Below are 14,359 nucleotides of genomic sequence, written 5' to 3' on the forward strand. Positions count from 1 at the left end.
AAAAGATGAAAAAGAATGTGAAAAGTCAGCATAAAAAGCATTCTGTTGAAAGGAACATAATCACTGTGAAGACTTCAGCAAAGAACCTGAATAATAAATTTCAGGTTTTGATATAACTATTACTGCCTGTGAAGAACTCTTTGAAGATAATTGAAACCACTGTGCAGCAATCTGCTTTATAGCACTGACAAATAACAGTTTCCTAAGGCTTATCATTTAAGGTTAGTAAAGGGAGGACACATATTTACTCCATATGGTCCTTAAATGTAATTTTTAACGCATGACCTTATATAGGAACCTCTGCATGCTGTTAAGTAAAGCTACAGATTTGGGATGTGGTGGGGCAAACTATAAAAGCTACAATTCCACAAAACATTCAACTATTGAAAGAATGCTAATAATACACAACATTCCAATGATATATCATTTCCAGTATTTTAGGATTTAAATATATATTTCAGTTCTAAAATGCCCCAAATGTATTGGTGGGGATATTTAAAAAGTTACTCAGGAAAGAGATGCTTAATATTTCACATTACTATACTAAATTTTATACTGGTAAATAATACCAATGTGCTTCAGAGAAGTAACGGTTAGTTGTAGAATGTAATTAGATACAGAGGGTATGGTTTTCATCTATCTTTAAAAGGATACAAATTTTGCTTTTGGCATCTCAAGAGTTGTACCTTTGATTTCCTTTAGTTTTGATAAACATTGGTAAGCTAGAACAAAAGGCAGAGAGGGCACATGGGGGTGAGCTAATATACAAGAACAGAAAACATGCCCAGCAGTGAATGGAAAAAACTTGGCATATAAAGAAAGAAAAGGTGGCTTTGATGAGAGAGACAAGTTCAAGACTTTACAAAATTGGTCGCACATCTTCAAGACCTGTATCTAGTTTACAGGGAATCTATTTTGCAGGCCCAGACAGAAGACTGAAAATAAGGACACACTTCATTTGTTTAAAGGGTCTTGTTTTATTTTTGTATAGCTGTGGACAGAAGCTTCTACTTAAAAGAACAAAAGCGAAAAAAAAACCCTGTAATAACTTTAGGATGTCACAGAATGTTATTGCCTATAAGCAATTTTTTGTTTGTTTGTTTTTTGAATGTATTTCTACTGCAAATTCAATCCAAACTTTTAGTTACAAGGGTTTTCACATGAGGGATGCTGGGAAGAAAATTTAGCTTAAGGAGTTAAGATTTTTCTCTGTTGATCTAGACAAATATTATATTGAGAATTTTATACTTTCTGTGCCTTTAAATATCAATTTGGATATTCTGTGTAATTTTATCTAAGTGGATTATGAGTGTATTAGGTAAAGCGAAGCAACCTTCCTTTCATTTAGCAGAAACGGAATGAAGAAGCAACCTATCCGTTCTGCCATCCTGTATCCGACAGTAGCCTGCCAGAAAAGATGGAAATCACGTCATGCTCGTCAACTTGGCCCTGACTCACCAACTCCTGGCTCAACAGGAAAAAACGTTTTGGGCTTTAGAAAAGTATGAAATAATCATATCCACAGAGGAAGCGTCTTCATGTGCCCTTTCAGGAATTGGTTAGCTTCTGACCAAAATCCAGCTTGGATCCAGTAAAGTTAATTAGCTTAGGTACAACCCAATTTGAATACAGTGTCATACTGTTTTTGCATTAATGAGCCCTCCTGAAATATGGTAATACCATGAGCAGTTCTGCAGAATCCAGACTGGGTTTGCCAGCACAGCACCAAGCTGGAGCTAATAAGCCCAAAGAGCCCCAGGTTACCTGTGTACGTTTGGGGTACGCTTTGCTTCCCATACTACCTCATACTTCGTCAATGAAATTACGCTGGATAAAACAGAGTTGATCATACTTCTAAATATATTTTTGGATTAACTAGATGATACAAAGCTAGACTCTGGCCAACTTTATGGGGGAAAGAGAAGGAAAAGAAAAGTAGCAGAACCTCTTTGCAGTGGCCATCTTGAATAAAGGATGAAATTGCTGATGAATAATTAGGCTTCTGTGGCCTTTTCTTTAATTCCCAGAATGTCAGTTTTAATTTGTACCCACATAGCATAAGCTATGAACCCCAAGATAACCAGCTCCAAAGTGGCAAATAGAGTTATAGATGTATATCTCACTACACAGGGCTCTAAATATCACCCACCATAAAAATATGCCACATGGCATAGAGACAACCAGAAATCAATATAAAATGAATTGCAAAGAGTGATTTTTGTTATTGCTGGGGAAAAAAAAAAAAAAAAACTCTCAAAACACATACTATCTTCTAATTTTGCCAAAGGTATTGATACGCCCAATCAGTATAAAGGTGGATCATATTGCACTTTATAGATAGCTTGCTGATCATAATGTACAGCTCTCCTTGCTTCCAGCTGCTAAAGAGAATTAAAAATAAAAAAAAGTATATTGTCCAATAATTTTTCTAGTCAAATAACTTCTCCATTGGCAAATGAATACCATAGGTCTCATTTGAAAGTGAATCTCATCTTCATCTCTCCTCAAAAGAGCCCAGAATCTGTTTTTTTTCATCTGTAATGACATGGTGGTAGTAGTTCATACATCAATTTCTCTATGAACATAAGAATTCTCACTCTTGAACAAGATTAAACAACTTTGGTATAGAAAAAAAGGTACATAAAGAGAGGAACAGTCCATGCTTCTATATTACTTGCTCAAAGTCTGTGTGAAGACATAGACCATAAACCATAATAGTTCTAACAACAAAAAAAAGTCAGTAAGATGGCAGTTAAAAGTGAAGGAGAGGTTTGTTTTAAGCTCCTGCACTTCTAATGGACTAATATGAAGTATCTTAAGAAAACACTCAAACTGATTTATTTCTTTAATTAAACCTTTAATTAAAAAGTATATAGTCAAAACTTGAGGCCTGAGCCTGACCCATTCTCCATCATAACACAAATTAACAATGTTAAAATAATGCAAACAATACATATAAAACATCCACATCCTTTAAATCTGCATGTTTGCTTTTGAAACCCTTACAAAACCAACTTTATTTTTCTTCTTCTCACGGCATTCTCTTTTATCTTCCGAAATTTTATCATCCCTTGCTGTAGTTTCACATACACATTGTCTTTTAGTCAATATTTGTTTAAAACGTAAACAGTTCCAATCACCACAGGAAAACTCCTGTCTTTTGCTTAACTCCTCTTCAACCCCCAACCCCTATGTTACTCTGACTATATGATCTAATAAGGTAGCACAAGGACATTGTTTCCAGGTATTTTATTTTTATGAATATAATTTCCCATTTCTGAGTAGAAAATAACTGCACAGAGCATGGTCCCACTGTGCAGTTTACTATGTGAAGCTTCAGTTGTCTTGTAGGTAATATGGGAAATACTAAGGCTTTGAGAGACCACTTTAAAAAGTGCTCTCAGAGAAATCAGCATGATTTTTAGTTTCTTGATAATTAATGCTTTAAATAGCAAAAACATTATTTTGAGCAAAATAAGAACAAAACAAAGAACATTAAAACCCATACCTTTTAATTTTATCCTCTTGCTTATTTGCATGCTGTTTGAGCAGGATGTTCTCATCATGCAAACGAAGGAATCTGTCTTCCAACTCCTCGCGACTAACCCGTGATACAGCTTGTCGAGCTTTTACATTCTGTGTAGTTGATGGTTCTACCCAAACCAAGACCACTTTAAATTACCTTCATTATGTCCAACAGCATGTAATCCAAAATAGCTCATTTTGAAATATTAAATTCAAAAAAGATCGAAAGTTTTCAAGCAGTTTCATGTTTTACACTTGCATGAGTTTGTTGATTAATTTTTTTCAGTTTTGTAGCTATATTAACCACTTTTTTTCCCAACCTCCTACAGATAAAAAAAAGTGATTCAAATGACATAGCAAACTGGTTATCTACTACACGACAGAAGAGAAATAGTTTAGCAAATAACATGGTACTGTCAAATATACTATTTAAAAAATAAGATTACAATTATCAAAGGGATTCTTTCTTAGCTGTAAACACACCCTCTTGAAGCTCTAACAGATTAACTCATAATTCTGTAAATTCACTCAGGTGCAAGACTGAGCCCAGTGATTCCATTCTGATATCAACTTTGTACCGTGTCAGAATTGCACAATACTTTTGGTTCACGTTTTGTTAAGTAGGCCTGGTCTTATCCTCAATTCAGCAAAAAAGTCAAAAGTCTTTCTTTCTTTTTTTTTTTTTTTAAGGATGCAGTTTATAGCTCAATGAGATTTGCAGTTTTTAGCATCTTGCAGCAATGCCTCTTTTAAAGGAGGAACATGAACAGAGAATGGGTCATAGTGTCTTTTATCTTTCAGAATTTAACCCAGATTCTTAATGTTATTTGAACTTAATCTTGTGAGTGTGAATGTCAGAAACATTTTTAGAAAGAAACTAACGAAGCCACTGATCAAAGCCTGTAACTGTAATAAATAGCAGCTGGTACAAACCTTGTAATCCTCCAGTTCCAGCTAAACTTAGACCTACGTCTCTCACAGGCAGGTCTCCCGCAGTTTCGTCAGCTGGAGCAGACATTGCTTATCTGTGGATAGCAAAATTCAAATTAAATCTCTCTTCCATCTGTAACATAAATTGTTCACTAGAATGAACTATAATTACATTCTATATAATGAAGGAAAAAGTAATGACAGATTCACTGAAATGACACACTTGTACATTACTATAAATACTTCTACCTCATATATATGACTTGGGACAAGCTAAACTTTGAGGTTTAACATTATGCCAGTTTTTATCATAGCACAAAATATGTTTTCCTTCCTATATAATGGCTCCTTTTTTTTTCTTTTTTAAATGTGTGCAGATTAAGCTTTTTCAAGTTCTTAGTTTCACTGTCTTCAGCAATCTTTGGGCTAACTCCATATTTCTAAGTGCATGGGGGAGCTGTGGTTGGTTTTTTTTGTTTGTTGAATGGTTTTCTTTTGAGACAGGACAAAGTTTAAGGCATCATCTGGCAGACTAGTAATGCCATGTTCCACACTTTCAATAGCATAAGCGAAAGGGAGTTGTGGGCAATGAAGACATCATTTCAGTCTTTCCAGCTTCTCTCGTGGTCTTCTTTCAATCATTGTCATATGCGAAATCGCTTTGTGATTTGTGCTAGAAACTCTCCCATGAACAATTCTCTCATAAATCAGAATACATGTCTTTCTTGAGGCAACAGAAAGTTTAGCTAGATGACAAAGTGAGATTAGAAAACTATTAGTGAATAGTACTTTTGTTTCAGTCTAATATACGAAAATATTTGGTAACAACTGCTGTTTCTTCTTTTTCAGTGCAGAAAATTGGCCATAAATTCAAATAAGTCTGAAGTAACATAAAAAAAAAAAAGATATGAAGTCCTCACACAGTCTTTTTACCTAATGTTACACTCCCTCTTCAGATGAAATCTAAATCCTTCGTGAATGCAGAAACATCCAGGACCAGTATCAGAGGACAAAATTGCCACAGTAGACAATCTGTAGACATTCTGTGAAATCTCTTAATTCTATCACAACCAAAACTGCAGCTAAAGATATGATCTTCTTCTGCCAGTAAAATTTTCTAACAGAAATAAACCTCCTTATGACTTTGTCCAAAAGGAAAGAGAAGGATAAATGGAAATCGAGTTTTCAACAAAACTTTAACAGCACAAATTCTGCTACTCAAATTCATACACAGTTCTCTTCAAGTACTACCACTGTGAGAAAATAAAATTGCAAAAGTAGCCCTGGTAAGATCTTAGATTGCTGAGTCCAGCCCTATAAGCAGAGTCACATTATTATGTTCTTCATAAACATCTAAGTCCTTACAATACAAATTATGGAATCATTCAAAGCACTAATCAAGCCAATCTTGCTTTTGATTTTTTTGTTTTTTCACAATTAATATTTAGGATAAAGTATTATTTCTAGCTTTCACTCTTTAAAACAACCTGAATACACTTTTCATATGTGTGGACTAAATGTTTCCATGTCACCATTTTTGAAGTGTCTGACCTGATCTACATTTGCAGATTCACATTAATGTTATAGTTTTGATGCTATCAGTCACGGAAATGGCGAATACAGGCATACCTCGTTTTATTGCACTTGGCAGACTTTTTTTTTTTTTTTTTTTTAAGAAATTGAAGGTTTGTGGCAACCCTGCGTCAAACAAGTCTATTGGTGCCATTTTTCCAACAGCACGTGCTCACTTCGTGTCTCTGTGTCATATTTTGGTAATTCTCGCAATATTTCAACCTTTTTCATTATTATTATATCTGTTATGGTGATCTATAATCAGTGATCTTTAATGTTACTATTGTAATTGCTTTGGGGCGCCACAAACAGCACCCACATAAGACAGCGAACTTAATCGATAAATGTTGTGGGTGTTCTGACTGCTCCACCGACCGGCCATCCCGTCTCTCTCCCTCTCCTCGGGCTTCCCTGTTGCCCAAGACACAACGGTATAGAAATTAGGGCAATCAATAACCCTACAATGGCCTCTAAGTGTTCAAGGGAAAGGAAGAGTCGCACGTCTCTCACTTTAAATCAAAAGCTAGAAATGATGAAGCTTAGTGAGGAAGGCATGTCAAAAGCTGAGATGGGCCGAAAGCGAGGCCTCTTGCACCAAAGAGCCAGGTTGTGAATGCAAAGGAAAAGGTCTTGAGGGAAATTCAAAGTGCTACTCCAGGGAACACACGAATGATAAGAAAGCGAAACAGCCTTCTTGCTGATATGGAGAAAGTTTTAGTGGTCTGGATAGAAGATCAAACCAGCCACAACATTCCCTTAAGCCAAAGGGAATGTTAAGCCTCATCCAGAGCAAGGCCCTAACTCTCTTCAAATCTATGAAGGCTGAGAGAGGTGAGGAAGCTGCAGAAGAAAAGTTGGAAGCTAGCAGAGGTTGGTTCACGGGATTTAAGGAAAGAAGACATCTCCATACCATAAAAGTGCAAGGTGAAGCAGCAAGTGCTGATGTAGAAGCTGCAGCAAGTTATCCAGAAGATCTAGCTAAGATAATTGATGAAGGTGGCTACACTAAACAACAGATGTTCAATGTAGACGAAACAGCCTTATATCGGAAGATGACACCATCTAGGACTTTCATAGCTAGAGAGAAGTCAATGCCTGGCTTCAAAGGACAGGCTGACAGCAAGAGAATTAGAATTGGAAGTGGAGCCTGAAGATGTGACTGAATTGCTGCAATCTCATGATAAAACTTTAACGCATGGGGAGTGGCTTCTTATGGGTGAGCAAAGAAAGTGGTTTCCTGAGATGGAATCTACTCCTGGTGAAGATGCTGTGAACATTGTTGAAATGACAACAAAGAATTGAGAATATTACATAAACTTAGCTGACAAAGCAGTGGCAGGGTTTGAGAGGATTGACTCCAATTTTGAAAGAAGATCTGTTGTGGGTAAAATGCTATCAAACAGCATCATGTGCTACAGAAAAATCCCTCGTGAAAGGAAGAGTCAATCGATGCAGCAAACTTCATTGCTATCTTATTTTAAGAAATTGCCACAGCCACCCCAACCTTCAGCAACCACCACCCTGATCAGCCAGCAGCCATCAACATCAAGGCAAGACCCTCCATCAGCAAAAAGATTAAAACTCGCTGAAGGCTCAGATGATGGTTAGCATTTTTTAGCAATAAAGTATTTTTTAATTAAGGTATGTACATTTTTTTTTGACATAATGCTATTGCACACTTAATAGACTACAGTATAGTGTAAACATAACTTTTATATGCATTGGGAAACCAAAAAATTCATGGGACTCACTTCTTTATTACGATATTCACTTTATTGCGGTGGTCTAGAAACAAACCTGCAATATCTCCAAGGTATTACAGGTATGCCTGTAATACTTCTTGATGTTGAGGTCCATGCCCTGTGTCCATTTTAACTGATGAAATAATTTTACTGATAGTAACATATCAACTGGAATCCAGCTCCTCAGTGTTCTCAGCTCTTTTTGTTATTCACAGGAATCCCTCAAAACTTATAATTTGTTAAATTAGTGCTATCTGCAGTCATTGACTTTGATTATCTCTAGGTACACTATCATGGTCATTATTATGTATCACTGTATCAGTATCACTACAGAAACTAAGATTAAAAGTGAAATAGAAACTTTTACCTATAGCTGATCAGTCCAAATTTGGTTCCTGATAGCAGCAAGGAGAAGATGCTACCATTATATGCCTTTCTCGGATGCAAGTGATTGTCTGGTTTTAGCAAGTAATAAATGACACGGGTTTTTTTAGCACTTTCAGAGAGGTCAAGAGCTAAGTAAATATTTTATCAGCATGACTGTTTCTTCAACATCAGTGGTCCACCAAAATCAAGATTCAGACATTCTAGCACAAAAACAGGCACAGGCAGACATCACTGTTTTCTGCTATTTGCCACCTGCCAAAGAATCTTTGCTACGGATGTCTGCCTGTTATTTTCCGTGCGAAAAAAGTCCATTCATTAAAAAAAAAAAAACCACGTTTGTCCCTCAAATAAGCAAAAAACCTTGCCAATAATAAACCATTACCAGCAGCAACAAAAACAGATATATTCAAGCTGAGAGCAAACAAGCATAGCAGTACTGTACATGAAAGCCAATTTTATTGGCAACATGGCATAACTAGTAAACAAGCAACACATACAAATCTCAGAGGGACAAAATAAAGCTGATATAAATCTGAAGTCCAGAAAACTTAGAGAAGTGAAATTTCAAAAGTAGGAGGAAGAGTTAGTTGTCCCATTTTCCCTACAAAGTGATGGAAATAAATAATTTAGCTTTATTTTCTGTCCTAGCAGGGAGAGGAGGAGTTTCTAACTGTCTTTACAAAAACAGTCAACGGTTCCAGCATTATTTCTAAAAGCATACAAGATTTCTCCACACAGTTCCAAATTATTTGTTTGGAAAGCACTTCCAAAGTGATTAAATCTGATAAAAGTATGCTGCAACACCACTACAAAAGTGCTTGTACTTAAGAATCCAGCATTTCCTAAAATACAAGCACTATAAAGCAAAAGAGATACATATTCTGCATCCACAACTGGACAGATATATGTCATGCAGAGCCTCAGCAACTTAAACTATTTTTTATTTCCAAAACAGATTATCCCAAAGCCACTTTAACACTTTTTAGTTCCTAAAAACTAATAACAACAAACTTTGTATACAAAGAGAGAAATTTTTTTCCATATCTCTGGGATTAACATATAAGGATTTCAGCTTTGGCACAAACAAACATTTTAGATATAGTGACTCGTTACAGAAAAAGTAACTATTTACAAGATTGTTGCTACTACCATCAGTATCTGCAAAATTAGTACAAAAAGCTGCATGCAAGTTTGCAGCAATACACAAAACCAGACAGAGCATGAATACTTAAAATTAAATATCAAAACTCATGCTTTAGGTCCCCATTCTTCTAAGACTCACAGAAGCGTACTTCTATGTTGATATCATTCCAATTTGGCAAAACTGAGGGGGGAAGACTTAAATTCCCCAAAGTTTTCAGCTAGTGGGGCTAGAAAGGATGTTTGCTGCTGAAATCTTAAAAATTAAGACACTTTCTTAACTGGCATGAATTTAGAACTTCTTGAGCTTTGGCCATGGCCAAGGTGATTCTTTTTTTTCCCCCCCTTCACAAACTGACCCCGCCTCTCTGGTAAAGGAAAAAAAAAATAGACAGACCACCCACCTGTTTTAGCCTATCATGAAATACAAGTACTTCCACAGCCTACATTCTTCTTTATCAACTCCTTAAAAATAAATGTTTGCACTCTGCTGGGCTTGTCATCTAAAATATTCTCATTTATTACTTGTTAGGAAAAGATATATGTATTTATCATCTTTCAAACATCATCTGTTGTAGTGTTGTGAACTTTTTGTGGAGATGGGGAGAAATAAAGGGAAGCCAAAAAAGGCAGGGGGGAGGGGAGGAAGATATGGAAAATATTAGGAAGCCAGATCATCACATCCTGCCGTGGTCTGAGAGAAGAAGCATCTCCCAGACCTGTAAATCCTACTGCAACAAGGAAAAATAAAAACAACTGTGGTTAGCTTTCAACGTATTTCACAAGTGCTTTCCAAATTTTGTTCAGCGCCATCAGGTCTGGCAATAACTTACAAGACTGGGGGGGGAGCTCAGGCAGGAAAGCTAATAATCGCTGCGTGAGGGAGAGGCCGCACCGCGGGGCTGCGCCCCCCGCACTTCCCGCCCGCGGGCGCAGGGACGCAGCTCCCGCTTCCCTCCCACAGCTGTTGTCCGCCCGCACCCGAGGTCGGAACCGGGGAGGGCCACAGGGCTGCTCTTAGGGCGAGTAAACGCCTTTCTTTTTTTGTTGTTTTTCCTCCCCCTTCACAGCAGCCTCTCCACGCCTCGCCCCGGGCGCATCGCTGCCAGCGACGGGGCCCCGCGAGCCCAAATAACCGCCCGGGGGCGGCGCGGCGCGGGCGCCCGGCGCCGGCGAGCGGCGGCCTCTTCGCAGCAGTTTTGCTTCCCGCGCCGAGCGACGCCGCCGCCTCGGGACGGGCCACCACATCGCCCTGCGCGGCTCCAGCATCCCTCCGTCCCGCCGGCCCGTGCCGCGGAGGGAAAGAAGCTTCCCCCATACTCACAGCTCCTCGCCAGCCCCTATGCCGCCTCTCAGCTTCTCCGTTAGCAACTGCTCCCGTTGCTACCCAAACACTTCCACTTCCGGGGAACCAGACCCCGCTGCCTGCTGGGAGTTGTAGTTCCGATAGGGGGCACCGTCGCCGCGGCACGCCGCCCAGGACTACAAGGCGCCCTCGCCCCTTGCTTCCCGTTTCCGTGTCGCGGTGCGCGCCGGGAGTTGTAGTCGTCCTGGAAGCTGGGTGTCAGCCGGGCGCCGGCGGGAGCCGCTCGGAGCGGCTGAGGGAGGACGGTCCCGCCGCGTGCCGCTCGCGGGCGGCTGAGGCGGCGCCATGAAGAGGAGAGCAGGGGAGCGGGAGAAAGAAATGAAGGTACCTCCTCTTTGCTTCCTGCTCCCCTTCAGCCCCGAGGAGGGTTCCCGGGGCGAGCCCTGCGGCTGCGACGCACCGGGGCTCTGGCGACGCGGGGGCCGCCGGGGCTGCGGCGGTGCCGGAGGGGGAGCCCGGCGCGTGTGGTGGGGGGGCTCCCCGAGGTCGCCGCGAGGTTTATTGTTAAAGGGAAGCAGCGCAAGGCACCGAGCTGCCTGCCTGCCTGCCCGCCCTCCTTCCCGCGGGCCGGGGCGGCCGCCGCTGGCGCGCGCGGGCCCTGAGGCTCTGCAGCCGGTGCCGGCAGGGCACGACGCAGCCTCGCGGCCCTTCCCCCGCCGGTGGCTTTAAAATCGCTCTGGTTAAGCGCCCCTCGTTTCTGAGACAGCCCCTCCCCGGTGCCTCGAGGGATTCTGAGGCCCGAACACGGGGTTGAAGAAGCCGGTGCCCCGGGGGCTCGTTTGAGGGGGGGCTGGGCGGTGATTAAAAGCTAACTTTTTGGTGCCAGGTTTTTCTCAGCTTTGTCGCTCTCGTTAGCTTGGGAATTTTAGGAGGAGGAGAATTTTAGGAGGTTTGCTACAGTCTCAACAGTAGCTGATAATAAACACGGGGTTTTACAGGCACTGGGCGTGGACGTTTTAATTTAAGAGGGAATTCTAGAGTGTTAGTTGAGAAAATCATAAAGGTAGATGCTCGGTTGTTGTTAATACAGTCTCAGTAAGATGGTAAGTTTCATAAGTGCACTTTTACTTTGCAATTCAAAAGTTCTCCTACTCTACACTAAGCCTAACCTAAATAGTTTAATTGTATTCGTTTTAACACTATTTTAACATTATTTTAAGTCTTCTAACATTACAATACATTTGGGTAGCAACAGAAACATTAACATTAAAAGCAAGCTTTTAAATGTTTTTTCTTGATAACATGCTTATATTAAAGACGTAATTAGACTGTACGTAAGCAAACTTAGCATTCCTGAATGTTTTGCTGTTTCAGGTACCTTTTAGAGGGCTTGTTTGCACCACAGTGTATGATACTTGATTGCTACTATGTGTTTAATTCTACTCTGAGGCCAATTTGATGGCTGTTATACCTCTGCTGATTTTGTTTACCAAATACAGGTGCAGAGAATTAGTAGGTTACTTGTTTGGAAGTATAATGCTCACTTCAGTGAAACTGATGAAAGGAAGAGTAATTACACTATAAATTTAGGAAGAAGTTTTATAAGGTGATAATCTGGTTCGCTGTCTCTTTCATGTACAGAATGCAGTTTTTGGTGTTGATATTAATTTGCTATTTAACATTTCAAATTATTTTACTACAGGGATAGGCAAATGGTCTGACTTAACAGTTTAATGTAAATATTTTAATAGAAAAATATTTTTAAACAACTCTTTAAGGCCAACCTGGTCACTTCCTAATTTATCTTTCTGCTATCCCTCCTTCATAAAGGACAGTGACTTCAGTGTTTCATTTGTGTTCTGCTCTTTCTATACATGCGAACGCACACACAGATGTAAACTGTCCCATCCAATCCAATGTAACTACACTGCAGAAAAAAAGCATGCTTTTGATCAGTCTGTACACTCATGATACCCATCCAAGAGCTGGATTTAGCTTATGTCTTGCAATATGTCTAACCATATTTGGGAATTGTTTGCTTTAGAATAATTGCTATTGAGAAGATAGTTATTCAAGGGTACAGTGTGAGGGAATAAGTGTGAAAGTTTGAGCAACACTGGCAAAAATTGTAGAGGGGCAAGGCACTTGAAGATGTATCGGAAAAGCAACATAAAACAAAAACACAAGGAAGCTAGTGTGGAACATGACTGCCTTAGACATATCTAGATGTCATAGATGCATGTGCAGAGAAGCATAAAAATGAAGAAGAGATCCTTACAGAAAATTTAAAGGAGTGAATAGTCAATAGGATGCCTTAGAAGTTGGATATTATTTCTAGAAGTTTTGAGTATACTGAAAGTGAAACAAAAGGAGCCAATAAGAGTGTGTTAAAGGACACTGCAAGAGAAGTCAGCAATGGGAAGAAGAGGGGGCTATACAAAAAGAAACATATGCTTTCTTTTCAGAGAAGCATCCTCATGTTATGGTTGCACACATTTATTATATTTTATACAAATAATTACAAATTTAATTTTTGGATTCCTGGCAAAAAAAAAAAGTTCACCCTTCAGTCCCTGAGTTTAAGCATTATTTATTTATGTTGCTCACTGAAGAAATGCTTAAGGCAAAGGAAGTGCATATTTATTGTAGTAGTTCTGCCAAGACTTCCACTTAGGTCCTAGGCAAAATTTTTCATAATAAACCAAATATTAGTGCGGTTAACCTCACCTCTTCTGGAGAGTAGGATTTATGGGGCCTATAAATGAGAGGGAAGTAGTTGGATAGAGAAGCTGGTTTGGATTATACATCTCCTGGCAATGTCTCTATTCTGGAAAATGAAATCCTGAATAAAAGTTTGTGTTTTGCCAGATTTGTTTACAGTTAAGTGTTATCTACCAGAGGCCTGATGATTGGCTTTTGCTTTGTAATTAAACAGTGTATTTTGTATATATGAAAAGCTGTCCATTCACAGCTAGTTTGTCAAGTTAGGTATGACAGCAACTAGCCTTGTGAAATACAGAGATCATTAATTATACATTAAAATCCAAATGGTCGCAGCTGGGTCAGTTCCTGGCCTACACTGTGGTACAGTTTCTACAAGTGTTGCTGCACTAACATCTCTCTGAGGGTAAACCCAGCTATTAAGATTTTTTTTTCATCAGTTGTCTCAGGTCTAAATGCCTGAGTAATTCTGTGTGAATGCAAAACTGGCTTCACAACAGAAGTCTACAGCTGAAGCTTGGTGAAAGTTGAGTGTTGGTCTATTGTAGCATAATTGCTTTCTCTTTCTCCCTCTCTCTCAGTGAAATCACCATGTATATAACAAGTTTTGCTTTATGCTGTTATAAGAGAACATTTCTGTTCCACGGATGCTTGGTAGGATTTCTCTAGAGTGCAGTGCTGTCATGCAGCAACTTCCACATTGCTACATTGTTTTGAGTACAATTGAGCATCCGGCAGTTTGTGCTAGTAGATGGTGTTCCAAGCCCAAGAAGAGAAGGAGGAAACAAAATCATTCCTGGAAAGAGGATCTGAAAAAAGTTGGGGAACCATATCCATAAAATAATCATTCATCTGTCTTAAATGCCATTTTGGGGATGCTAGTGTCCTGTGGAATATTACCCAGAGTTTTAAGTGGACAGCAGAACATAATTATTCTAAGTTTTTAAAGACATCTTTAAAGATGTTGCATGCCGGTGGCTTCTGTCTTCCCCATAGCAAATACTATTTCTGTGCATGATCTTAACATAAAAACAGA

The 14,359-nt window shown here is 39.4% G+C and overlaps 2 protein-coding genes across 4 annotated transcripts in view; one reads left to right on the forward strand and one right to left on the reverse strand.

Moving 5' to 3' along the window:
- Positions 1 to 10,660, reverse strand: part of RPGRIP1L (RPGRIP1 like) — an 86,406-nt gene extending 75,746 nt beyond the window's left edge. Inside the window, exons 1-3 of the mRNA XM_013941062.1 lie at positions 10,621 to 10,660; positions 4,459 to 4,550; positions 3,509 to 3,653 (exon numbers count right to left, since the gene is read on the reverse strand). Of these exons, the coding sequence (XP_013796516.1) occupies positions 3,509 to 3,653; positions 4,459 to 4,543 (230 nt within the window). The 5' untranslated portion in view covers positions 4,544 to 4,550; positions 10,621 to 10,660. The remainder of the gene's footprint in view (positions 1 to 3,508; positions 3,654 to 4,458; positions 4,551 to 10,620) is intronic.
- A 230-nt stretch (positions 10,661 to 10,890) lies between these two features.
- The window catches only part of FTO (FTO alpha-ketoglutarate dependent dioxygenase), a 265,435-nt gene continuing 261,966 nt past the window's right edge, over positions 10,891 to 14,359 (forward strand). For all 3 annotated transcript variants that reach the window (XM_067302598.1, XM_067302597.1, XM_067302599.1), the window contains exon 1: positions 10,891 to 10,986. In XM_067302598.1, the coding sequence (XP_067158699.1) occupies positions 10,948 to 10,986 (39 nt within the window). In that variant the 5' untranslated portion in view covers positions 10,891 to 10,947. The remainder of the gene's footprint in view (positions 10,987 to 14,359) is intronic.

This window comes from Apteryx mantelli, chromosome 10 (genome assembly GCF_036417845.1).
Source record: "Apteryx mantelli isolate bAptMan1 chromosome 10, bAptMan1.hap1, whole genome shotgun sequence".
Taxonomy (NCBI): Eukaryota; Metazoa; Chordata; class Aves; order Apterygiformes; family Apterygidae; genus Apteryx; species Apteryx mantelli.